This window comes from Malania oleifera, chromosome 10, assembly GCF_029873635.1.
Source record: "Malania oleifera isolate guangnan ecotype guangnan chromosome 10, ASM2987363v1, whole genome shotgun sequence".
NCBI classification, from domain to species: domain Eukaryota; kingdom Viridiplantae; phylum Streptophyta; class Magnoliopsida; order Santalales; family Ximeniaceae; genus Malania; species Malania oleifera.
The window spans coordinates 11,828,905-11,856,885 of NC_080426.1; the positions used below are offsets into that span (position 1 = coordinate 11,828,905).

The following is a 27,981-nucleotide window of genomic DNA, read 5'->3' on the forward strand; positions in this document are numbered from 1 at the left end:
GGAAATAGGTGCCTGTCTACGGCAGGAACCACTGCCAATTGCTTCAGGCCCCAGTTGAGGACGTCTCTTGTTATAAAATGACTCTAATGCTGCATTTGGAAGCATAAATTTTGAATCTTAAATTTAAATTTTGAATGAATTTAAATAAAATTTAACATATATTTTGTCCAAAATCATACAAATCCAAATCTAAAGTCCCTTCCAAACAGAAGATAAGTGAACCATTTATGAAATAAAGACCTTGATTGCATCTGAATGTTCAGAGCTCAGAATTCCCACAATAAAAATGTCAAATATACAATGTCTCTCTATATGTTCGGAAACAAAAGAACAGGCAGAAGGTTCAAAGGTACCTAAGACACAGTAAAATGTTGACTGCATATGTACATGTAGTTGGTCTCTGACCTAGTGTACCAAACATGGCACACAAATATCCCCCTTGAAACAGAAAATGAGCTTGCCCACGATTGGAATGAGCAGCGAGCTATTTACGAAATAAAGGCCTTGATTGCATCTGAATAGTTGCACACTAAGCCTGTTCTTGGACAGGTTACCTTCCCATTGTTCTTCTTGGCCATTTCTTCGAGAGCCTGCCACAGCAGAAGAGAAGTTAGACCGACCATTAAAAAACTCACTTTCCGGCTACTAGGATAGGGTTGAACCTTGGTGCTGTACACATAGCCGTTAGGCAAGACCAGTGGTGGATTGTCTGTGTCCATTAGCTCTTTAGTTATGTAGCAAACAAGCTTTGAGTGATGCTGCTTTGAGAATGGCAAAGGCAACGCCAGCTTTCGGAAGCTCTCCTGTGACAGTGGATCGTCCTTGGGACAATCATCTTCATAACAAAATCTAAAGCAGGCTAAGGCAAAAACAGCTAAGACAAAATTGACTCAACCATTGGCACAGCTGAGAAATGCTCAATGACAAGGCATCGTGAGAAAATCTCCTTGGTCAAGATTTCTCCTCTAATTTGATTTTCCAATGTGCATGAACACACTCAAATGTGCGCACACAGACACAGGCAGAGAGAGAGAGAGTCAAAAGCAGAAAACAGGCAATGATATATTGGAAACAACTTAAATGCAGACGACAGGCAGTAAAATATTGGTAATAAGTGGCAGAATATGGATACGGAGTTTTCAGAGCAGAAAGGCCTGCTTGCAGATATATATTCAGCAAAGGCTCAAGAGTCATGCCATATAACCTGCAAAATTCCTGTTTGAATTGGTCCACTAAATAATCCCATTGCTTTGGTTCAAATAGTACCTGCAAAGCACAACAAAATATAGCAACCAATTTTTATGGGTTATTCTGTAAGATATCTTCTTAGCTGAAAGCAAACCAAATATTCAAAGATAAAGCAATACCTCTATGCTATGCCAAAATTCATTCTTATTCAGTCAGAAATATACTGTGGAGTAAATTCCAAATTTAATATGTCCTATTTAATAAGACCACAAAATTCAAAATAAAATTTTATAAATGACCCCAAGACCAGCAATGACATATGCATCACCATGTTGGACAACAGAAAAACATAACAAAAGAAGCCAAGTGCTACAAACTGAGAAGTTATTGCAAAGACAGAAATTAAGAGAACTGGACGAGAGGAGAGGGGTCGAAGGACAAAGAGGAAAAAAGTAGGAAGGAAAGAGCAAAAAGGAGATATAACGAGGGGTAAGACACATTCACTTCTTAATATAAATTCACAATTCACGCACTATATTTATAAGAAAGTCTAAAGATACAAGAAAATTATAAATACACTTAACAATACATGAAATTACAAATAAACTCCTAAAGACACATATATTAAGATCAGACCTCCCAAATACATATAAGCCTTATAAAGATTAATTGAACACATTCGGGTTAGGGTGGAACCTTGACCCTATCCTTTGAAATTGGCCTCCAAATTGGGTCATAGTGATACATCCAATTACCTGCTTCCAAGTAAAGAAATTTCAATGGAAATTTTGATGTCGATGCAGATTTTTCAATTTTAAAAAATGATGGAAATAGAGTGAAGCATGGAATTCTTTTATGAAGCTTTACAAAATATTAATAAACATAGTAATGTAAGATTTAGAACTAAAATATTATAGATAAAATATATCATGGTTTGACAATTATGATATTAAACATATTCAATTAATACAAATGGAATTCATAAATCAGTTAAATTTTTTTTAATTTAGAAATAAATGGTCAAATTAATTGCTATAGTTAATATTTGAGGTTACTTTTTTCATATAATTTCAAAGTCTAAAAGTCATTCATATCCTTCATGTGATAACCTTTCGTTTCAATGAGAAAAGAAGATAAATTGAGAGAAATTTCAATTCCAGGTTTTGAATCACAACTAAATTTTAAGGAAATTTCATTCCATAGTTAAAATTTTGAGAATTTGATAAATTTAAGGTGATTGGTGGAAATTCCAACAGAAATTTTGAAAAGCAGAAATGGATTGCCATTTCAATTTCGAGGAACGGTGGAAAGAGGAAATTTTGACAATATCGTGGACATTTAAGACCATGCCAGCTTCCCATCCTACATAGTTGAAATGAGAATTTTAAGATGGGTGGCAATATAAGTTTTAAAAATAGCAAGCTAAAAGCATAGCCAATAGAAGAAAAGGGAAAGGTGTTTAATATAATTTGGAAGAAAATAAAATTTTATAGGATTTTTGTAACACAAGTAATGATATGTGGATCAAAATGCTAGGCAACTAAAAAAACAATAGTTGAAATGAAAATGTTAAGCTGGATGAGTGGTATAACTCTAAAACATAATGCGAGCAGTGGCGCGTCTGTAGCAAGATAAGCAGTGCCCATATACAATGGGGATGGTGCTTAACATAGTTTGGGAAACTGCAATTTAGACAAGATAGTAAAATTTATTTGATTTGAGGTTAGAAACACAGGAGGGTATGGGGGTAAACCTAAAATAAACTAAGTAGAGATAGTAAACTTGGATTTGATGGCACCAACTTTTGGGGGATGCAACACTGGATCAAGCACAATGGCAAAAGATTATTCATATAGCCAATACCACATTATTGTCCCATTTAGCTACCATTAACCAGATACGAGGTAGCAATTATTCAAGTTTGCATTTTTCTAGCCAGTCAAAGGGTCAAGGTGTGGATTGGTGTGGATTCCCCTCTAGGATTGAATCTTTCATTGTACCATCCTTCTTTTAAATAGAAAAGGCAGTTAAATGGTTGGAAGGTTTGTGTTGAGGTTTCTCAAACTAAAACCCTTACTAAAGCAAGATAGCACTCTCAAAATGTCTTCAAGAAAGACTGTTCAGAAACCTCTGGCACTCACGGGAAACTTTCTACAAATGTTCACACTTATTTAAGAAACTTTCCAGAAGCACTTGAGAAATTCCGGGGGAAATTTCTTTAAAAAGGGCAATTCCCATGAATATCTCTTTTTCTTTTGATTCTTAAGGCTTTTACAATAGTGAATAATAAAAAATTATGTAGTTATAACCTAAAGAATCAAGTTACAGGTGTAGAAGTCCTGGGCAGTCAAGTGCATGATTGTAGGTTCAAGTCATGGCAACAGCAACTTCATGTGAAAATGCAGAAGGCATCGGACCTTCCTCAACGAGCTATAAGTAGCACTCACAGGAGATCATGGAAGAGTGTTTTAGATATTTTGGCACTTGCATATTACACCAGCTGAAAGAATAACGATTTGATCTAAGGTTGAGGTAGTACATGAGGGATAAATAAACATAAAATAAAAGAACCAAAAAAAGAAGAAGAAGAAAGAAAAAAGAAAAAGTTGTATTGAGATAATAAAGCAGCAATAGAGAGCCCTCCAAATTTTGGAGGATTTTACCCTTGGATTGAGTAGAATAGTAAGCTAATTCTCACAGCAAACCGCACATTGTTGCTGCCTTCAAGAACCATTTACAATCACATGTCACTACATGAGATGCAATTATTATTTATTAAACTTCCCATCTACAGACTGCTCACAGAAGGGTTGTGTGGTTTGCCACTCATTGTGTCATTCTAATTTCCTTTAATTAACAGTTAAATGCTCAGAAGAGTGGGGCTCAGGTTAAGTATCAGGACATCATTACAAAACTATATCTCCAAAAAATGGAGGAAAACTTGTTGGAAACATTTGGACTCTTTGGGAAGACTTCCTGGAGATGTCTATGGTTAAAAACCTTCACGAAACTTTCCAAAAACACTTAGGTAGTCTTTGGGAGTATGGACCTTCAGTCCTTGATTTGGATTTGTGTGAATTGAATGGAACTCAACATAATTTTGTATTGTATTTTGTCCAAATCCATATAAATCCAAATCCAAGGTCAGAAATCCAGGCTCTCAAACAAGCAGTTAAGAAATTACAAGGGAATTTTATAAAGGGGGAAAATGCTTAAGAGTCACAGCCAAGTGAAATCACAGGCCCACATGGCAGCACAAGAGAGAAGAGAGGGGGGGGGGGGGCTGTGGGCCCCACGTCATGTGCTGCCACATAGGCCCTCGATGATCACTGGCCCGTGACCCATGGCATTACTCTGTAAAAAGCATATCTCCCATATCTTTCACTTGTGTTTCTAAAGGATTTTTCCAAAAAAAAAAACCAAAAGAATCATAAAAATTTCTAATTTTTTATTTAATTATAACTTAAAAGAATTATATAAGGAGCTATACTCTAGTCCAATGGTAAGAGCACTGGGCTTTAACTGCAAGTGTATAAAGAAAGTTGACAGTAGCAACTTCATGTTAAAAAGCTATATGTTCAAAATGTAGGGGACCAAGGGCTCAAACCACAAGGTCATCGTTTGGTTCTCCATACAGAATCTCAAACAATTATATTATTTAATAAACCATTATCATTACAAGGGATTAACTTTGTAACAGATTCTGCTTCATATTTTCCCTGTGTTTTGGGGTCTGAATTTCTTACTTCTGCTTTCACGAGTTCTTGCTTCCCATTCTATTAACCATGGTTAAAAAGCACTAAATTGCCTTTGTAAGGTTTAGATTGATAACTGAACTCAATCTAACCTGAACCTGAATCTACCAGTTCTCTTCCATTGCTAACAGTGTCTGCGCCGCACACTTTCTTTTAGTATGTGAAGAAGAGTTTTATTAGCTGTTGACCCTATGGGTCATTCCCTATTTTAATTATAACAAATACTCTGGTATTTAATGCCTATTTAGTTTGTGTGCAGGTTTATATTAGCAAATCAATTGATGGCACATGACGTAAAGCATGTAGACCCTGGCATATTTATTAATTATTTTAATATATTTTAGGTCTGTAATAATTTCGTTTCAAATGAGTTTGTAATAATCTCTGCATGTCATGCATGTAGGTTTTGTAAGCTCAACATGACCATAGGGTACCGAATGTCATTAGGGCATTTTTCGGTATCCTCATAGACCTTAAAAAGATCTTAGGTCCATACACAAATGCACAAAATAGTCCCTATAATCACTTATAATATCAGGGGAATTAGTTGAAGTGAAAATGGACTAAACAAACAAAATTTGTGAGAGGTCGGGCGACCAATCCCCAGAAGTTCAAAACTCCTCGGGCGCCCAAACTATTGAAAAGTCAACAGTTTGACCAAGCTTCGGGCGACCGAACCTATTTTGACCTTATCTCCCTCGGGCGCCCAAACCCTTTGAAAAAGACATTTTACCAACTCGGACTGCCAAGCATTTTAGTTGAAATCATGCCCCGGGCGACCGAACTCTTGTGTTCGGGCTACCGACCTAGACCTGGGCACCTGAACCTACGAACAAAATGCTACTGACTTTTGTTCGGGCTACTGCACCAAAACTCGGGCTACCAAACCATCTTCAAGGGTTTTTAAAAATGTGTCTGTTCGGGCGACTGAACCTAAGTTCAACCACCGGAACTTTGTCGGGTTAAAATTAATTTACTCGAGGTAATAATGGGTTAATTTGAAATTAATATTTAATAAGCATTTTAGACTTTTTTAAGAATACCCAATAGGCCCCAAACGGTTATATTTTTTACCTTATTTATAAAAATGGGTTCATTTGTGAGGATTAGCATGAGATTAGCCAAAATAATTAGCAAAAATCCTCTCTATCTCAAAATCTCATTTTGCCCAAAATACTATCAAATATTTATTCCCTCAATAGATCTTGATATTGTGAGAGGTTATAGATTGTTCTTGTGTTTATTAGATAATACTCCCATTTGTTTGGTTGATTGTTTGATTCATTTTTGGGAGTTTAGTTAAGTTTATCTCACAGATTTCAATATTATAAATTTTGTATTGGGATAAACTAGCAAGCTTAGGATATTTGCATTGTTATTACAAGTGTCTCATAACTTTGATTTTGATGTGCAAAATATTTTTCTACAAGTTAAAATATTTTCAAACTATTTTTGTGCTCATTACATTGAAGGAAAATATTTTGAGTTAAGTTTGAATATTTGAATAACATCTTTGAAACCCTAAATTGCTATTGAGATTTCATTTAGCTCGTTTCAAAGATACAACTTGCTTAGAACACTCTTGAACATTATTGTAATCATATCTTGTTGAGTGTTATTTGCACATATATTCACATCACTGAATGTGATTGCTTATAATGAGTACATATCTGCTTTACTTAAGAAGCATAATGACTGTATCAGTTATATTAAGAAAAATACCGTTGTATTCCAGGCGTGGTCTGAGGGGGCGATAATCCAACCCGTAAAGATTGTTAGGGTCTTCTCCGCCCCGCAAGGAGAATTTATAAAGGCTGAGATCAATCCTGTGCTAATTGACCTGATTGTATTAAGTACCGCTCCACCCATTAAGTGAGCATTAGTGAAATCCTCGAACTTGCGAGTTAGAGGTGGAGACGTAGGCACAGTTGGCCGAACCCCGATAATATATCTGGTGTTGATTTTATTTTCCGCAATTTAATTTCTGCACCTGTATGTTTATGTTTATCGTTTAAATATTTTATTGGGATTGTGAAAACATAGAAAAACTCTAGGTTTATAAAATACTGCTTGCTAGATTAGTTTAACCTAGAGAATTAATTTTTAAATACCCAATTCACCCCACCTCTTGGGAATACACCAAGGCTAACGTTAGCTTTTCTTCACTTCCCTTATTTTCTCAAATTTTTTGTAGCTCCAATCTGAGCAAATCCAGCAGTTCACCAGAGTTCCAACTTTAAAGAACAGAAGGCAAAAAAAGAAAAAAAAATGGCATGACAGCAACCTTCTCTTTGAAAACCAAGCATAAAAAATCTATATCCATTTCAACTAATGCAGCAGAAATATGTAAGTGATAGTCCAAGAGAGAGGTGGTTTACCTTGTAAGTTGCACATTCAGTACTACTCTTAAAAGCCAGCGTTGCCATGACTCGCTGCAATTCTTTCATATGGGTAGCTCCCCAAGGAGCAAGATACTTTCGAGCATATGTAATTGCCCGCATGCTGTTTTCAGCTCGAACCAACTCTATGAACTCTTGAAGTCTTAACTGGAATTCAAATTTGCTCTGACATCAAGAGAAGGCATTCAGTATCAAACAAGTGAGGATAAAGCTTCAAATATTCCACAGCTAATGCAAAATCAAATTTCACATAGTCACAGCAATTCTATGTGAGTGTTTTCATTATGCTCTATAATAAATATTTTAAAATATTTACTTCAAAACTGAATTCATATTAATTATAAATAGCTATGAATGAACAGTTTACAGTTCACAGTCAAGAGGAACTCTAGCTGACTTGTCTATACTCTACAGCAGTATGATCTTGGTAGCCTCTAGCGAAAAATAGAACAGAAAATACAATTGAAAGGAGTGAAATTAGAGGAATGAGATTAAAGGAGGAGCACCAGCAGCAGGATATGAAGAAAAAGAAAAATAAGTATAAATAAATTAAGTATAGATAAGTATTTGAACACAAAGTGCACCTCGTTTTGATGCAGCAAACCTTATTTATAAAAATGTAAAATGCATCCTTGACATTTAGATAAATATTTGACCACAAAGTGCAAACCTTATGACTCAACATGTATGTTCTCAAAACATGTGGAGTTAAAAATGCATAAAATAGCTTCTATATTTAAAATTAAAAAAAAATGATAAAATTAAAATAATATATTATGGAATGCACTAAAGAGCAGTGCAATTAAACCCCATCCAGCTCAGCTGGTTGGACAGGAAACCCAGTGATCCCGACCTAAAACTGAGTTGGATTTCATGGACCAGAAATGCAATTGAAAAAGTCAAACCCACACAGACCCAAATTAACCTAGGTCCTAGGCAACTTTATCTGATGGAGCTGGGTCTATAATTATATGAGTTTTTTTATATTTTCCTTTTTAATATTTACCATTTGCCTGTTCCAAATTACAGATTTTTGGGGATTTTTATTTTTAACTGAAATTTAATATTTTTGTTTTCTTAAAATTGTTACTTGTATTTTTACATGTATTCCATAAACTAATATTTTTCCCCACTTTCTTACAATTGGCATATATTACTTCTTAGGTTCTTTTTTAACTGGGCAATGCGTAAAAGTTGGATTGACTTTACCTTAAATTTTAGGACTCAAATCTTGCTTTTTAATATTTGAGTAAAAATGTGATTTTGAATTTGTATTAGCTTTACAACATATAATTTCATTTTAAGTGTGTTTAATTTTTTAAATACAAAAAATGTTTTTATAATATCATAATATTATAAACTTTACATCATATAAGAAATATTTTATAACGTTACAAATTTTTAATTAGATTACTATTGACCCGCAATTGACCTGCCGGTTCCAGATGACCCAGTCCCTCTACTGGGTCATTGGCCAGGCCAGGTCTAACATCGTTGCTAAAGGGAAAAATTCAGAACTTTTAACCTGCCCCTCTACAACTTCTCTGCAAATTGCTCATTCACAGAAGATAATTCAAACTATGTGACACAGTTTTAGATGGCTTGCTGAAGAAAGCATATGACAAAAAAAAAACGTTAAAACTTTGAAGCATTTCGAATTAGAAAATATTCCAAACTAAAGAGAAAATTTTAATCCAAGCCTAACCTTTTTAGACCAATGCAACAATATGAAGAAGGTTGGGTCTAAAGTTCTCCAAACATGCTGCCCCTTGTGCTAGGGCATTTAGGTGGATGCAGGTTTGACTAGGGATGGGAAATTAGTTGGAATGCACAGTTTGTTTGTTAATAAATAGGGCCAAAAAGCTTGTTAGGTCCTAAATCCAATTGTATGGTTTGTTTGTGAATAAATGTATATTAGAGGCTTATTTGAAATTTTCTTGCGTTTATCTTAGAGGCCACTTTCGACCATCATCACACGCTGCTAGAAGTTCCTCCTACCGCTGCTCCTATGTTGCCCATCTTGCTGGACTTCTCTGAGCACACCAGCACAACTGTCATGTCTGTCACCTGCCAGAGCACCAAAATATGTCACTGGAAGCCACCAGAAAATGCCACATGCTTTACAGTTTGCAGGCATCAGAGAACTTCGTGTGGCCACTGCAGCAACAGATTTCCCAGGTTTCTTCAGTCTCCCGTATCTATCTTTGTTTTTCTATCCGCATTTTTCCCAGCAAACGACCAACACATCTTTGCCTTAGTAACACAAATGATTCCAGCCCAAAAAAATAAAGACTTTCCCATTTGATCCCAGCTTACCTTGTCCATTATCTTTCCAACACCCTCTTCTCTACCCCCAACCCCATCCCAACCAAACAAAAAAAATTCCAGCAACAAGGTCACTAATGTTGAGTTGTATACAAAGGTTGAATTCTTGTCCAGTAGAATACAAAATTTTGAAAATTCTTAGGAGACCATTACTGATACCTTGAATGGGTGAACAAGTTAAGTTGGAGGCTTGGCAAGAGCCTCTCAAATCAAATTGGAAACTGGAACAGCAACTGCCACAGTGCTACTCCCCACACTTTTGAGCTGAGAGAAGACATAATCATCATTTGGTCAATTAGAGATGCAATTCAGGATGCCACTCACATAAAGGAGGATAAGCAACATAATCCTCCTAGAGTTACATCGACCTTTTGTTTGAGAAGACTACAAGATGAGTTGTGTTAAAGAAGTTAGTTGAGCAGTTAGGTAAAGGCGCTCAGATACTAACCCAAGGAAGATTCTAGAGCACTCTAGGTCAACTTCTAAGGTCCATTCAGAAATTAATGGTTTAAAACCAGGTGTGTTTTAGGCATCAACCAGGTCCTAGAAATTGCAGAGAAAGAAGGTGTTGATACAACCCAAACAATTGAAGGTGAAGCTAAGATAGAAGTTCCGAGTTACGTAGATGAAATTGATAACTTGGGAGATTGTTTAGTACTTCAACCTATCCTCTCTTCCCAAAACGTTGAAGGAAATGAAGATTCAAGATGAATCAATTTTTTTTCAAATTCAGATGATTTGTCACGAGCAACTCTGTACTTCGATTATTGATCCTAGCAACAACAACAAACCTTAAGTCGCACTAGGTGGGTCGGCTGCATAAATCCTTTTCAATCAATTCACCCGATCAAGAGCGTTTTCCTCACCCTACTCCTTTTCATGTCAGCTACAATAACTCACTTCTCCTTACAGGTGCTCTACTAAGCCTACGTTTCAAATGCCCAAACCATCTAAGCCGTCCCTTCCTTATCTTGTTTTCAACCGATGCTATGCCTAAATTATTACGTATATGTTCATTCCTTACTTTATATTTTAATGTTAAACCACTCATCTACCTTAACATTTGCATCTCAGCAACTTTTATTTTTTGTATATGCTGTTTCTTAGTTGCCCAACATTTTGAACCATAAAGCATACATGGCATTATAGACATTTTATAAAACTTTTCTATTAATTTTAAGGGTATTCTAAGATCACACAACACACCTGATGCACCCCTCCCCATTTTACCTAGCCTATTTTAATTCTATGCACTACATGTTCAATTTCCCCTTCAACTTGCATAATAGATCCAAGATATCTAAAATCTATCAGTGCTATTATTCTCTTCATTATCAAGTTTAATCTTCTCTTCATTGCTACCCCTTAGATTATTGAAATTAAATTTCATATATTTTGTCTTATTATAAATCTATTAGTGCTATTATTCTCTCGATATCAAGTTTAATCTTCTCTTCATTACTACTCCTTACATTACTGAAATTACATTTCATATATTATGTCTTCTTCCTACTTATCCTTAACCCTTTTAAACTCTAATGTGGCTCTCCAAAGTTCTAGTTTAGATTCCACTCCGCTACTACTATCATCAAACAACATGATATCTTCTGCAAACAACATACATCAAGGGATCTCATTTTAGATATTCTTAATGAGTTCATCAATTACTAAAGTAAAAAGATAAGAACTCAAAATAGAACCTTGATGTACGCCTACTGTGATTGGAAAATCTAATCCTAACGCTAGTCACTACTCTGTCATACATATCCTTAATGACCTCCGTATATCGACTACAAACTCCCTTCTTTTCTAAGACCCACCAAAAAAACTTCCCTAGGTACTCTATCATAAGTTTTCTATAGGTCAATAAAAATCATATGCAAGTCCCTCTTTTTTTCCCTAAACTTTTCCATTAAACTTCTTAAAAGATAAATAGCTTATGTAGTTGATCTCCCAGGAATAAAACCAAATTGATTTTCTAAAATCTTAGTTTCTAATCTTACTCTATGTTCAATTACCCTTTCCCATAATTTCATCGTATGACTCATTATCTTAATTCCACGATAGTTATTACAGTTTTGAATATTGCTTTAGTTTTTTTGTGCAAAGGTATTAATGTACTTTTCCATCATTCTTCTGGCATTTTATTGGTTTTTATAAAAGTTTTGAATAGATTAGTTAACCAATTAATTCCTTTATCCCCTAAACATTTACAAACTTCAATTGGTATTTTATCTGGTCCTATAGATTTCTGACTTTTCATCTTTTTTTAGTGTCATCTTAACTTCAAGGACTCTAATTTTGCGGATAAATCTTCTATTTATAGTCTACTCCTCATTCATCACTTCTAAGTTCAATCTTTCATTTTAATTTTCATTAAACAACTTATCAAACTATCGCCGCCACCTCTCTTTTATGTCTTCTTCTCTAATTAAGACATTATCATTCTCGTCCTTTATGCATTTTATATCACCTAAATCTTTGCATTTTCTTTCTCTAACTCTAGCAAGTTTATAAATGTCTTTTTCTCCTTCTTTTGTATCTAGTTTAGTATATAAAGTATCATAAGCTCTATGTTTAGTTTCACTTAGTCTTTTTTGCATTTGTTCTTCTCTATATTTTTCAAGATTTTCTAAATTTCTACAATTTTGCCATATTTTATACCAATTTCTTTTTGTCTTAGCGGCTTTTTGGACTTCTTGATCCCACCACCAACTTTCTTTTCAATATTTGTATCAACCTTATCCCCTATAATCCAATTACACTCTTTGATCATTTTATCTTTAAATTTTACTATATTATCTCCCTTCAATTCCCACCATCTAGTTCTCTTGTGTTGATTTATGCTACTCCAGTACTCCTTCTTTTACATTATATATCTAATACTAAGACTTTATGTTGTGTAGCCAAATTTTCACCAAGAATAACTTTACAATCCTTACAAGATAGACGATCTCCGTTCCTAGTTAAGAAAAAAATTATGACTTTTATTATACCCACTCTTGAAGGTTATCAAGTGTTCTTCTCTTTTTACAAAGTAAGTATTCAAAATAACCAAATCGTAAGACATGGCAAAATCTAAGATTGTATCACCAACCTCATTTTTATCTCCATATCCATAGCCTCCATATGTCCTCTCATATCCTATATTACCCATTCCAATGTGATAATTCAAAACAGCTCCTATGAATGTCTTTTCAGACAATGGTATCCCTAGTAAAATACTGTTCATATCTTCCCAAAATTGTCTGTAAAGATTTTCTGCTAGTCCTATTTAAGGAACATACGCGACGCACTAATAACGTTCACTATCTCCAAGCTTAAAGTTATCCTGATTTTAATGATATTATCTCATATTCTTTTAACATCTACTATATTATCTTTTAAGTCTCTGTCTACAATAATACCCACCCTATTTTTATGTTTTCCTTTACCAATGTACCAAAGTTTAAATCTTGATTTTTCAATTTCTCTAACTTTCTCTCCTACCTATTTCATCTCTTGAAGGAAAATTAAGTTATTTTTCCTCCTAAACATTATTTCCACTATTTCCATACTTTTTCCCATAAGATTCCCTATATTCCAAGTTTTTAATCTAATCTTAGTTTCTAGTGCTAACTTATTTACTGTTTCTTCATGATTTTAGGGCTGAAGAAACAAGAATCCTTGAATTTATTTGGGTCATTGAGAGAAAAGAAAGGAAAGAAAGGCAGTTCAGAAAGGGGATCCGTTTGGTTGGTGAGAAAACAAAACCAAAAAGGAAAGAACATAATAAAGAAAATGAAAGAAAAGAAAGAGAAAAGAAAAAAAACCTTTGAAAACAAAAAGAAAAGAAACCTTTAGATGTAGAAGTAAAAGAAAAAAAAAAAAAAGAGAAATTATTGATCTTAAAAGTGTACAAATTTTGTTTTTAAAGAAGCTATGAAGTTGAATTTTGGAAGTTAATCCATGTTGATGCCCATTTTGACCAGGTCTTGTTTCCTTTGCTCAACAAACATAGAAGGGGCATGAAGCCCATTTCGGTGTTTTGTCTAACCTTAATTGCATTTTTGAAGCTTCCTAGAGCATCAATTTGAGATTTTAAGATTTTTCTTAAGGTGAATGTACTTTAATTAAATGTAAAACATTCCTAAATAATACATTAATTAAAGATATTTTTTACTTTAGCCAATATATCTTCAGTTTTTTTAATGTATCTTAAGAGACTTTTTATTAACCATTAAGGATACACAACTTCAGACGTCAAACATCAATATTCATGAATTAGAACATAATTTTAATTAATTATTTTAGATAGACACACATACCCATTTGATCACAAAGATCACACACACACATATATACAATTCTAACAGAAGATTGACAAAGGAATAATTGAAATGCACATGCATTAGAAAACAAAATGAAACATAAATTAAGACTATCAAATATTTTATATATAATTTTTGGTGGAGCAAAAGATTGCACACTCAACCAAATATATATTTTTTAATTGCCCAAATGTTGGTGATGACAATTGTAACTCATATCCATTAATCCATACATACCTATCGTAAATAAAAGGGTTCTTGGTTTAGTTTAGCCACTCAGTTTTTCCGTGCACCATGAGGGGCAAGGAAGCAGTTTTCCTTGCTCCCAAGGCTGCACTTAGAATTATTTTATTTTTTACCCCTAGCCTCTTGTCTATAAATAGAAGGCTAGGGTGAGGGGCCAGAGACGTTTTTTTAGGGGAAATAGGAGAACATTCACACTTGAATATTGGAGAGATGTTTGAAGCAGAGAGAGCATGCTTGGGTACTAAAAAAAAAACGCTTGAGAAAAGGGAGGAAAGAAAGAGAGTAATATGCTTTGAGAGAGAGAGAGAGAGAGAGAGAGAGAGTGGCATACTTAGAAGAAGGGAGAGAAACATGCGTTCCCACTTGGAAGGACTTGGAGAAAGAGAACGAGAGACTTGGCACGTGCAAAGGTTATTCTTGCAAGCAAGGATCAGTATCTAATTGGATTTTCGTCAAGATTTCAATTTAGCTTTTGATAAGAAGTGTGTTTCCCATCCTTTTCCTTCATTTCACGTTTAATCGGAAACCTTTGTCATGCTTACAACTTAGGGATTGTTATATATTTTATGCGATTATCATTTCTTTGGTGCAAGCATGCTTGAATCTCTTTTCTTTGATATAATATTTTTTGTGAATCAAATGAGCATTTTGAGAGGAGAGTAGAGAAAGGGATGGCAGTTTGTGGTTGGAGTTTTAACCGAAGTAGTGCTTGTTTGATGGCCGGTTTCGGATCCAGCGGTGGCCGAAAAAGGAAGTGAGGTCCTTTCTTATTTTTGTTCAAGCTATGTATATAATTTTGTTTTATTATTGTTACTATTATTAGCTAACATGCATATTACAATCATAATGATTATTACTATAGTATATTCCTTTTGTTAATAATGCCATTACTATTATTTACTAATCCTTTCTATTAATATTAATTATACTTTGTTATTTTTAGAATAATCTATTATGTATGTTACATGTATAGCTATTTACATACAATATTAGCATTGTACTACTACTATTATTTGTTATTACTATTTACCATCATGCTTTTAAGGTATATTATTATTGAAGTGTCAAATTTCTATTACAAAAAGTCGAAAAAGAAAAAAATAAAAAATCATAAATGGTAGGATTTATTTTGGAAAGCAAAAGGGAGCATTGACTTGCACTTAGTGCAGATTGATTGGCGTGTTTAATAGTCCGATTTACATTTGTTAGCATGCTTACTTATTTTGTACATATAAATTGGGGAACTCTAAATGTGTTTTTGGGCTCATCTTAGAAATTAGAATGACTCCCTGTTGACCTACATGATATCATCCCGACTTATGATGGGATGATAGAGAGAATTCCACCTTATGATTTTTTTTCTTTTTTCCCTTCCCAGGCGCCTTACGAGTACTCTCCCTTAAACCCGTATGAGTAAATAGGAGTAGGTGTTTGCACCATGGATTTGAAGTACGAAGGGCAAACTTGGAATCCTAACTTCATTTTTCAAAATGCCAACTTTTCAAAAAATATAATGTTGGGGATGTGGCTCATATTCAGAGCGGAACACAAGTACTGGAGAGAGCTACGTGAAGTGAGGGACAATTGAATGAGAAGAGTCTGCAACTCTAAAGGCAAACCGTTGACAGATTGGGCCATAACCGTCAACGGTTTCAGGCAATACACAAAAGGCATTTTTCTCAGCACCAAACCGTAGACGATTACCATCGGTGCAGATTACGTGATTTTAAATCGGGGGCTTGATTGGGCTAAAACGGAGGGATTTCTTCCGGGGATTGAAACAAATGTAGTTTAGATATACTAGAACACTTCTGTGCGTAATGGGTTCATACTTAAACAATATTGTAACCCAAAGATTGTAGCCTTGATATTGTTCATAGTGAAAATCGAAGTGCTGTCCCGTGGACGTAGGCTATTGCTGAACCACATATATCTTGTGCGTTCTAGTTATGTCTTTTATTCTTCTTATTCTTGTTTGATTGCTTCTTAAGTATATTTCATCATCGAGTGATTGCATTGGTGGTTATTGATCGATTCATGTTTGATTGTGTGCTTCCGCTACGCGTATTCAAGTTGAACGAACGTCAAAACAAGTGGTATCAGAGCTATTGGATCTACAATGGCTAGAGTCTCTTCGATTAAGTTCGATGTGAACAAGTTCGATGGAACTGGTAATTTCGGGCTTTGGCAACAAAGGGTGAAAATTTTTCTAGTGCAACAAGGGATGGTTAAAGCGTTGTAAGGAAAGAAGTCGGACGACATGAACGAAGCAAGTTGGAAGGAGCTTGAAACAAAGGTGGTTTCCATGATCCGACATTGTATGGCCGATGACATTATGTACAATGACATGGATGAGGAATCGCCGGCTGCAATTTGGTTGAAACTCAAAAGTCAGTACATGTCCAAGTCGCTTACAACAAGTTGTATCTTAAGCAAAAGCTTTATTGACTTAAGATGGCGGAGGGTTCGGACCTTTCTCAGTGCATCAACACTTTCAATCAAAATCATTAGCGATTTGAAGCGCATCGAAGTGATGTTCAAGGAAGAGGATAAGGCATTGATGCTACTAAACTCCCTACCGACGTCTCCTACATACGAAAACCTGGTTACGACGCTAACTTGGGGAAAAGAAACCTTGAAGTTGGAGGACATCACGAGCGCATTGCTGGGGTTCCACCAAAGGAAGAAGGCCAACGATGAAGGTTCACATGTTGAAGGGCTAGTGGCAAAGGGAAATCAAGATCGTGGGAGGAGCGGTTTCCAGAGTAGATCAGGCGGCCATAGGGCTTGGTCCAGGTCCACATCCAAGAAGAAGAAGGACGTGCGGTATTTTAAGTGTGGCAAAAAGGGCAGATAAAACCCGAGTGTCCAGAGAGGAGGAAGGAAGGTGCTGAAAACAAAGAAGGTTCGTCAAACACAGCGAATGTAGTAGGAGACTTCAGCAGCAGTGATGGTGATATGCTCTCGGTTTCATCGGGGTCGGATGAATTCAAGGATTCTTGGATTTTTGACTCTGCATGTTCATATCATATGATGTCCAATAAGGACTGATTCACATCGTACAGACTGGTCAGTTCTGGTTCTATTCTGATGGGGATTGATACTGCGTGCAAAGTGATCGGGGTGGGGAATATTAGAATCACGATATACGATGGTGTAGTGCGGACGTTGTGTGATGTGAGGCACATACCAAAGTTAAGAAAGAATCTGGTTTCATTAGGCACCTTGGATTGCAACAGTTTCAGTTACAAGTCCGAAGGTGGGGTAATGAAAGTGAGCAAAAGGGTTCTGGCCGTGATGAAGAGGAAGAGAGTGCCGGGTAATATTTACACACTACTGGGTACAACGGTTGTAGGTGGAGCTGCAGCCGTAAAGTCTAAGTCTGACAGTACTTTTCTGTGGTAATTGCGTCTAGGGCATATGGGAGAGCGTGGGATACAGAAACTTCACAAGAGAAATCTTCTTAAGGGGGTAAAATCATGCAAGCTGGAGCTTTGCAAGTACTGCGTGCTTGGGAAGCGGAACCAGGCTTAGTTCATGACGGCCACGCACAAGACAAAGAGAGTACTGGACTACATTCATTCTGACTTTTGGGGAGCAGTGAAAGTGGTATTACGAGGGGGACATGTGTATTTTGTGAGTTTTATCGACAACTACTCACGAAAGGTCTGCATTTACTTCATGCATCACAAGTTAAAAATGCTTGCCAAGTTCACAGTGTGGAAAGCTGAAGTGGAAAACCAGACCGGGAGAAAGATCAAATTCCTCATGACAGACAATGGGACTGAGTACACAAACTCGGGATTCAAAGAGTTCTGCGAGCAGCAAGGCATAAGGAGGCATTTTACCGTGCGCTGGACACCGCAGCAAAATGGTGTGGCGGAGAGGATGGACTGAACCCTGGCTGAAAGGGCTCGGTGCCTCAGGTTGCAGGCTGGGCTTGTCATGAATTGCTAAGCAGAGGCGGTTAGTATGACATGTTTTTTGATAAACAGATCACCTAGGACATCACAGAATGGGAAAATTGCTGAGGAGACGTGAACCGGTGAAAAGGTAGATTACTCTGGTTTTAGAGCATTTGGGTGTCCGGCCTATGCGCACATCCCAGGTAAAGAGAGATCTAAGCTTGAAGCGAAGTCTAGACGGTGCATCTTTCTGAAATATCATAAAGGCGTGAAAGGGTTCAAGTTATGGGATCCCGTGGCAAACAAGATGGTGATCAATAGGGATGTGGTTTTTAATGAGAAAGCCATGTTGCAACGTACTCAGGATGAAATAGGGAAGCAGATGCCAAAAAATCGCAGCATCAATGAGCGTGCGATTCAAGTGGAGTTAGAGACTCAGGGCAGACATGCAAAGAGTCCTAGCCTGAGAGATCAACCAGCAGTGCAAGTGGAGTCAGAAACTCAAGAAGGAGATGACACAGGGAGTTCTAACTCGTATGACCAGCAGCCGCGTCGGAGCATGGCTGTAGACAGACCCAAACATGTCGTTAGGCCACCCTCAAGATACAATTTTGACAATCTGGTGTCTTATGCGCTTATCACCAACAGCGCGGATCCTACTACCTATTAGGAGGTGATGCATAGCCAAGAGAAGGGTAGCTGGATAGGCACCATGATGGAAGAGATAGAGTCATTGCAAAAGAACCAAATGTGGGACTTGGTGGAGCTTCCAGCTGGGAAGCGGGCAATTGGATGCAAGTGGATATACAGGAAAAAGAAAGCATTTTCAGAAAAGAAAAGATAGAAGCACAATGGTCGCTTGGTAGCAAAGGGATACTCGCAAAGAAAGGGAGTAGATTATGACAAAATCTTCTCCCCTATGGTCAAGCACACTTCCATCAGGGTAGTGTTGGGCCTGGTGGTGCAACATGATCTGCATTTGGAGCAGATGGACGTAAAGACAACGTTCCTTTATAGTGACCTAGATGAGTTGATTTACATGATATAGCTAGAAGGGTTAAGCCAACGTGGACAGGAGCATTTAGTTTGCAAACTAAACAAGTCACTATACGGGCTAAAGCAATCTCCGAGGCAGTAGTATAAGAGGTTTGATGCCTATATAACCTAGATCGGTTACAGGAGGTGTGAGTACAATTGTTGCGTTTATCGGGTCTCTTATTTTTATGTTGCTATACGTAAGCGAAATGTTGATTGCTGCTAAAAACATGACCGAGGTAGATCAGTTGAAGATTCTGTTGGGAAAAGAAGTCGACATGAAAGAGTTGGGTGCAGTCAAGAGAATACTTGGCATGGAGATTTGCAGAAACAGAGCCGTAGGAAGACTACGGTTATCTCAGAGCAACTATGTGGAGAAGGTATTGGAGAGGTTTAACATGGCTAATGCTAAGTCAATGAGCACACCTTAAGCGAGTCATTTCAAGCTATCTACCGCCCAATGCTCAAGGACGGACGACGAGGTCCGGGGTATGTCAAGGGTCTCCTATGCTAGTGCAATGGGGTGTCTGATGTATGTCATGGAAAAGGTGTGGGAGAGGTTTAGCATGGCTAATGCTAAGTCAGTGAGCACACCTTAGGCGAGTCATTTCAGGTTGTCTATCGCCCAATGCTCAAGGACGAACGATGAGATCCGGGATATGTCGAGGGTACCCTATGCTAGCGCAGTGGGGTGTCTGATGTATGTCATGGTGTGTATGAGGCCAGACCTAGCACATGTTGTCAACGTGGTAAGCAAGTTCTTCTCGAATTCGGATCGACGGCACTGGGATACTGTGAAGTGGATTTTCAGGTACTTGAGGGGTACAACCAGATATGGCATAGAGCTCAGAGCACAACAGAGTGATCCATCGGTGGTGGGGTACGTGGATGCTGATTACGTAGGAGACCTGGATGATAGGAGTTCTACCACGGAATACGTATTTATCCTTGTAGGGGGACCTATTTGCTGGAGCTCTACGGTGCAGTCGCTCGTGGCGTTGTCTACTACCGAGTCGGAGTACATGGCACTGGCTGAGGCTGCCAAGGAAGCATTATGGCTTACAGGGTTAGTCAAAGAGCTGGGTTGCCGAGCAAAATGGAGTTCGGCTGCAGTGTGACAGTTAGAGTGTCATATACTTGGCGAAGAATCAGGTATACCATGCGAGGACGAAGCACATTGATGTGCAGTATCACAAGGTCAGAGAACTGATTACTTCAGGGGAACTTCTTCTTAAGAAGGTCCATACATCTAGCAATGCGGCTAATATGCTGATGAAGCCGATCATGATGGACAAGTTCAAGCATTGCTTGGACTTGATCAACGTCTCCAAGTGCTAGAGGGGAGACGGACTTAATCTACAGGCCCAGGTGGAGCAACAGTTATGCCTTCAAATTTCAAAGGTGGTGAATATTCGCCAAGGTGGAGATTGTTGGGGATGTAGCTCATATTCAGAGCAGATCACAGGTACTGGAGAGAGCTACATGAAGTGAGGGACAATTGCATGAGAGGAGTTTGCAACTTTGAGGGCAAACCGTAGACAAATTAGGTCCTAACCGTAGACAGTTTCAAGCAGTACGCAGAAGGCATTTTTCTCAGCACCAAACCGTTGACGGTTACCGTCGGCACAGATTACGTGATTTCAAATCGGGGGCTTGTAGATTGGGCTAAAACGGAGGGATTTCCTTCGAAGATTGACACAGATGTAGTTTAGATATACTAGAACACTTCTGTGCGAATTGGATTCATACTTAAACAATATTGTAACCCAAAGATTGTAGCTTTGACATTTTTCATAGTAAAAACCAAAGTGCTGCTCCCGTGGACGTAGGCTATTGCTGAACCAAGTATATCTTGTGCGTTCTAGTTGGGTTTTTGATTCTTCTTATTCTTGTTTGATTGCTTCTTGAGTATATTTCATCATCGAGTGATTGCATTGGTAGTTATTGATTGATTCGTGTTTGATTGTGTGCTTCCACTGCTCGTGTTCAAGTTGAACGAACGTCAACAAATAACTCTTCAAATTTGATTTTATATTGTTTTCTTTTATGGCCAATGATGAAACCTTAGTTGTATTTTTTAAAAAAAAAAGCTTTTCTTTTATTGCAAAGATTGTTGTTTAAAAAAAAAAACACATTTTATTTTTGAAATTCGCATCCAATCAAATATCTTCTCTTGCAATTCATCCTCTCTCTAATTGATTGCAAATCAAAATTTACTCCCAATCATCATTAAAGATTTGATTATAATCAATAGTTTCACTCCTAATCATCATCAAAATACTGATTTCAATCAGTGGTTCACTCCTAATTATCATCAAATCATGGACTTCAATCAGTGGATTTACTCCTAACCATCATTAAATCATGGATTTCAATCAACATATTCTCATCCTAATCATCATTAAATTATTAATTTCAATCAGCATATCTTCATCTTAATAATCATTAAATCATTAATTTCAGTAAGTGGATATACTCCCAATCATCATTGAATCATAGATCTCAATAAGGGGATTTTAATCCCAATCATCATTTGACCCTTCATTTCAATCAAGGATTTCAAATCTCAATTATCATTAATCCTAGATTCCAATCAATGGATTTTCATACCAACCATCCTTAATCCTTGATCTCAATCAAAGGATTTCAAATCTCAATCACCATTAATCTCTTATTCAAATCAATAGATTTGCATATCAATCATCCTTAATCCTTGATCTCAATCAATGGATTTCAAATCTCAATCACCATTAATCCTTGACTCTAATCTATGGATTTTCATATCAATCAATCCCTAATTTTAATTAAAGGATTCCAAGTCCAACCATTGCCAATCCCTGAGTTCAAATCAAATCAAACCTTTTTATTTGGGTGCCAATCAAATTCAATTGTATCCATCTTTACAAATAAGTCTATTTTATAATCCAATCATCTTTTCTAGTCAAGTCAAACCTCATCTTGAATTTGATGGCAAATTTTTCCATTTTCCCTTTTTTTAAACAATTTGGTTTTGAAAACAAACCACATTTGAACTCATTGATTGCAATCAATTAACTCTTTTTCCATCCTATTCAATTTTCTCCATTTTTTTTCAAATTTAAAACTTTAGGGTTTCTTAAAGCCAACCCTTTTTCAAACAAGAGCATATCAGGGTTTCTAACCCTATTGTTTGGGACTCTTGGACGATGATATTTCATCGGATGATTGAAAAAGGGAATTTTTTCTTCTTTCTTTTTCTTTTTGTTTATAACACACATATACACAGATATGCTCAATGGTTTGTCCTTAGAACGGGTGTCGATTCATGTGTTGGTTGACCGATCTCCCTCATGATGGTTGGTCAATCACCTTCCCTATGCACAAGTGTACTCTTGAACTCTTTTCTATTTTTCGTAGATCTCTTAAGTTTTTTCCTTTTTAAAAAAATAAAGGTGGAAACTCCGCTTCTTCAATCATTTGTGTCTTGTAACTATAGTCTTTGTTTTCGTTCAGGTTTTCTTTAGCTTTCTTTTTTGGGGATTTCATAAAAAATAAAATAAAATCTCTAATGTCTAATGCTCTAGAAGAGCTTTTGGATGAAAGAATTTATAAGCAAAGGGTCCTCACTTTTTCTACAACTAAGGTAATGCACAAATAAAAATTTTTACAAGCCCAGCATGAGCTGTGGTAGGGAATCTTCCAACTCAAGTCATGTTTGCTATTTTATTATTTTTAACTTGTCAATATAATGGGTAGGAAATAATCAAAGAGTATAATTAACAAAAGAGTCATAATTTATCTTGGAATTAAACCTTAAAGAAAATGTTGGAAATGAGAATACACCTTGGCCTTCTTCAACCTGAACTTGTTCTCAGCACACCAAGCTAGAGCAGGAGCTACCTCCTTATTCTGCAGTGCATCAATAACCCTTTTTGCTTCATGGAACACATCAATGTCAACGAGATCCTGACACAGAATTATTAATTTGATTGACATAGCTGATGCACAAGAGAGAAATGACAGTAGCATTTTTGAAAAACCAAAAGCTTGAATGATTCACAATCCATTCCACAAAAAGTAATGAAAGAAACACCATAAGGGAGCAATAGAAGTAAATTATTAATGTGACTACACAACGTTAGCATTGAACACGAAAATTCTCTTTTCCCTTCACTTTTTTTTCCCACAAGTTGTGACATGATTGCATTGGCATTGGCAACAGATTCATTTTTTTTAACAAATAGGAAATTCCCTACCATATACCAGAAAAATTGAAGAAAGATTCTTATCCCACATGAAGATCAAATGATTAAATGATAAATGCAGAAGTTTGGATTTTAAAGCAGTATTAAAATCCTTCAAATGCACTAGCTGAAACTACCAAAGAATGCCAGACAAAAATTATTGAGTCAAATGAATAAAAATGAAAACACACATATACGCACAAAAAACAAAAACAACTTTGCAATAATAAACATCACTGCACAACAGTAATGCCAACTGTAACAGGCAAGCAAAAACACCTGTATATTGCTGCTTTCTGCTAGCTTCATTGCAGTGTCATAATATGACATTCGCAACATATAGTCCACAAGAATCCGCTTCAATCGTGTGTTGTTCCACTCTGATATATTATCAGCATCTGCTGATTCTAGATAATCAAGCCGAGCCCGACACCTCTGTGCTTGCAAGTGCTCCGTGCGACTTCCCTCTTCCAACTGATTGATCAAAACACAAAAAAAAATACCATCATAAAATCAATTTATATTGAGACACGAAAAACTGTAATAATTAGATGCTTACTAAGAACATAAAAATTACTCCTTTTGAATAATCAATAGTTAAAAATACAACGACTGAGCCAATTTAGAAAAGATCTAATTCATTCGGATGAAAAAGTTACACAACTTGATCATTCCATAACACCGAATCAAATAAACTTCTTAAATCACTACATGCCAATTTGGAGATTTCTAAATCAATTGAGATATTGATCTGATCTTTCCAACTCAAAGCCAAAAATTCACAGCAACTCCTAGTTATTCTCTGCTTGGTCACTGATAACACGTTGAAAATTAAAGTTTCCAAAACCCGCACCTCGCAATTAATGTCATTAGATCCACTAATGAAAAATAGGGAGGTTCTAGGATCCCTCGTAGGATGAGCGGTTTTGATTCTTTTATTAGGGATCATGATTTAAGGGACACTCCTCTTGCTAATGCTCAGTTCACCTGATTCGCAGCTGGTGATAGCTCAGTAGCTACTAGGACTGACAGATTCCTATTTTCCACAATCAAGAGGATGCTTTTCCTACCTTACTCAAGAAATGCTTCCCAAAGTGATTCCTAATCACTGCCCCTTAGAACTTGAATAATATTCTGTAAGGCAGGATCCAACTCTGTTTGTTTTGAGCATATGTCACATCACAACTTTAGGAGGCATGATAGGGAGTGACGGGACAGTGTAACTTATTCACTGTAATGTGGAGTGTTGGGAAGGCTTTCATCTTATGAGTTCTTTTTTGAGGGAAGAGGTTAATTGGCAGCAAAAGTCTAGATTGAATTAGGTTGAGACAGTAATACAAGACCTTTTCATCGGGTGGCAAGTGGGAGGAGGAGGAATTCTATAAAAGAGTTGGAGGATGATAGGGGTGTGATTACTAGGGATCCTGTTTGCATTGCGAGTATGATTATTGATTATTATAGTCATTTTTTTTCTGAGGATAATAGAGGTAACTTATGGTTATGATTTAGTGGTTGGATGGGTGCCCTATTGCCATCGAGAAAGCATTGTGGATAGAGAGGCCTTTTGAGGAGGGGGAGATTAGAAGCATTGTATTCGATTTGGATAGAGCGAAGAATCACAGGCCGGATGGGTTCGCGACGACTTTCTTTCAGGATGGTTGGAATATTTTGAAGGACGATCTTCTCAAAGATTTTCATGAGTTTTTGCAATAATGGGATTGTGAACCTAAAAGGGATATTGCTACTAGAATCAAGGATTCAAGACAATTAATCTTGTGACCAGTGTGTATAAAATCCTATCTAAATTGTCTGTCATCTAAGAGACTGTCTAGTGTCTAGGTGGATACTGCTTGCATAGTCAAGTGCATTCATCAGTAATAAGACAGATTTTAGATGCAGCTCTGGTAGCTAATGAGGTTGTTGAAGATGCTGCCAGAAGAAATAACAGGGGTTTGGTTTTGAAATTGGATTTTTTTTTTAAATCATTATGATCAATTGACCATGTTAGCTGTGATTTTTCTTAGATAGAGTGCTAGACAGATTTTTGGAGCAAGATGGATGAATTGGATTGCTGGATGCATTTTGTCGGCAGCCTTTCTTGTTCTAATGAAGGGGGAGGCTAAACCCTGGTTTAGAGCTTCTGGGGTCCAAGACAAGACTCTATCCCCTCTCCTCACTATTGCGGCTGATGCTTTGAGTAGATGATTGATGGAGGGGTTGATAGAGGGTAGCTGGAAGAAATTTAAGGTGGGCCATTAGAACTTACCCATATCACTTTTGCAATTTGCAAATGATACCATTCTCTTTCTTTCAGAGGATATGGGCAGCTTCTCCAACATGTTATCCATTTTGCTCATGTTTGAAAAAGTATCAGGCCATCACTTATTTAGGTGTCCCCTTAGGTAGTAACCCTGCTGCTGATTCTTTTGGCAACTCAGTTTCTGAGAGAGTTGCCGGCTGGTTGGAAGGGTGAAAAGGAGGCTGTTTTTACTCTTGGGTGTTGCATTACTCATATTCATTCTTGTCTTTCTTCTATCTCCCTGTATTATGCATCCCTATTTTCAAAACTCCTTTGAGAATTGCTCATAGAGTCAAGAAATTGATGAAGTATTTCTAGTCATCGGGAGTTGGTGAGCATGATAGAGATCATCTTGGTAGTTGGGCGACTATGAGTAGATCCAAAAGGGAGGTCAGTCTTGGCCTAGGTATTTAGTGTTCAACAACATTTCCTTGGTGGGGAAGTGGTTGTGGTACTTCTCTGTAGACCGTGACTCTTCAGCACAAAGTAATATGCAGTAAATTTGAACTTCTTCAAAATAGTTTGGGTGCTAAAGTTGGGATCAACATTACCTATCCGAGTCCTTGAAAATTTGTGTCTCAGACTTATCATTCATTTGGCCCTTATGTTGCCTTGGTAATGGGGAAAGAACCCGTTTCCTAAGAACATGGGATTGGGGAGGATCCTCATCTCTATCAATTATCTTCTTTTTAGGATCCCCTTATCTCTGCTCTCTTCTCCTTGCAAGAGGTGAGCATTTATGAGATTTTCATTTTTTGAGGAACCCTAATATGTGTGTTGAGTGTGTGTGTGTGTGTGAAAGAGAGCAATGAGCTTGTCCCTTTGCTCAATGTGCTTCATTCTTTTTAGCTCCTTTGGGTTTTGGATTCTTCTAAGATTTTTCTTGTTAATCTTTTTTTTCTCTTTTGATTCACTTTCCTAATGATAATCCGTTTGTCCCTGACTCTTTCACGTTGGAAAGCAAAAAACCTTTCTAACATTAAGGCCTTTTTTTGTGGACTGCAAGCTTGGAAAAATTTAATACCACTGATGCTTCAGAAAAACTGACTTCACAAGTTTTTATTGTGTGTCCTTTGTTTTGAGAGTGGAGAGAGCTCCCACTGTTATTTCTCTTAGACATTTGGAGTAAGCTGCTTGATATTTTTGGAAAGAATTAGATGTGCCCTTCCTCCTGGGAGACCTTTTGGGTTTTGATGTTTAAGCGGTTTGGAAAGGAGAAGGAGAGAGGCTTTTGTGGCAGTTTTCAATTTTGGCCATCTTTTGGTGTAATTGGATGGAGAGAAATACTCCTCTTAAATTGCTTTGGTTAGAGTGGTGCTTCTTGCGTTGCTGTGGTTTTGGTGAATAATTTCTTTCAACATCTACCTCTGGCAGACTTACAGTGGGACTAGGTTGCTTGGCTCGAGTAGAGCTGATTTGTAATCTTTGTTTTCTGATTTTCAGTTAGTTCTTTTTTTTTTTTTTTTTTTTTGAGAAGATATCTAATCCAATCTGTTTTCGTTCTTTTCCTGCTGTACCACACTTTTTCTCTCTCATAAATTTATTTGTTTTGGTGAAGATGTTATGTCATAAGATGTAATATTCAATACTTTGTTTTTCTTCTCTGTTCCTACGCTTTCTCGATGAGCAAACACGATGCTAGGGTAAGAGTCTTGCAAGCAAGCCCGGTACCTTTCTTTTGAGGCCTTGTAATCTGGAAACCAGAGAATTGAGATGGTGAACGGCGTCGTCTGGTAACAAGTCAGCGTCGGCAGCTTCGGCGACGCCGGATATGACGGCAGACATTTCCTTCTCCACGATCCGCTGGTTGGCGCGGATTGTTTTCTTGTAATGCTCGAAGGGGACTCTCAGGAGCTGGTGTTCCAGCTTCAGCGACTCCGCTAATTGGCTTAACTTCGAGGACGGTGCAGCCGCGCCCGCCGCGGCGGCCACTGCGGCCGAGGCGGGGGCAGTGTTGCCGTTGGGGAGAGAGTCCATCTCCATGGAGAGAGAGAGAGAGAGAGAGAGAGAGGAGTTTTTTTTCTTTTTTTTCCGAAGATCGGATGGGAATGGCCCATGGTTGAAGCCTGAAGGCATGAAAACGGGCTGCGAGGGCAAGGGAGCGTGATGATCCAGACGACGTCGTTTTAGTATTGAGAGAAAAAAAAATTCCTTCGCAACCTGGGTTACAAACGAGACAAGGATACTATATTCAATTGCCTCTAAATGAAAATTAGCTTTAAATAGTTCAATATTCAGTTAATTGGTGTTATTTGATTAACACTTCTATTGGCTCTAAATGACTTCATCTAGTCAT

The 27,981-nt window shown here is 37.1% G+C and overlaps 1 protein-coding gene across 1 annotated transcript; it reads right to left on the minus strand.

The window, feature by feature from the left end:
* Nucleotides 1–224: 224 nt before the first annotated feature.
* Nucleotides 225–27,872, minus strand: LOC131167067 (protein MAEA homolog). Its single transcript, XM_058125840.1, has 7 exons — nt 27,357–27,872; nt 23,666–23,860; nt 22,986–23,108; nt 7,322–7,507; nt 1,133–1,266; nt 663–849; nt 225–590 (listed from the first exon to the last, which is right to left on the minus strand). The coding sequence occupies exons 1-7, from the start codon at nt 27,759–27,761 to the stop codon at nt 489–491; spliced, it is 1,332 nt and encodes a 443-aa protein (XP_057981823.1). The 5' UTR covers nt 27,762–27,872; the 3' UTR covers nt 225–488.
* Nucleotides 27,873–27,981: the final 109 nt, after the last annotated feature.

Bases quoted from the DNA above. Each gene is read 5' to 3' on its own strand.
- LOC131167067 (XM_058125840.1), bottom strand. From the start codon at position 27,761: ATGCCTTCAGGCTTCAACCATGGGCCATTCCCATCCGATCTTCGGAAA. The intron at 23,861-27,356 runs GTACCGGGCTTG...TTGATCAATCAG, and splicing joins TACAAGGCCTCAAAAGAAAG to TTGGAAGAGGGAAGTCGCAC. The intron at 591-662 runs GTTCAACCCTAT...CTGCTGTGGCAG, and splicing joins GCTATGTGTACAGCACCAAG to GCTCTCGAAGAAATGGCCAA.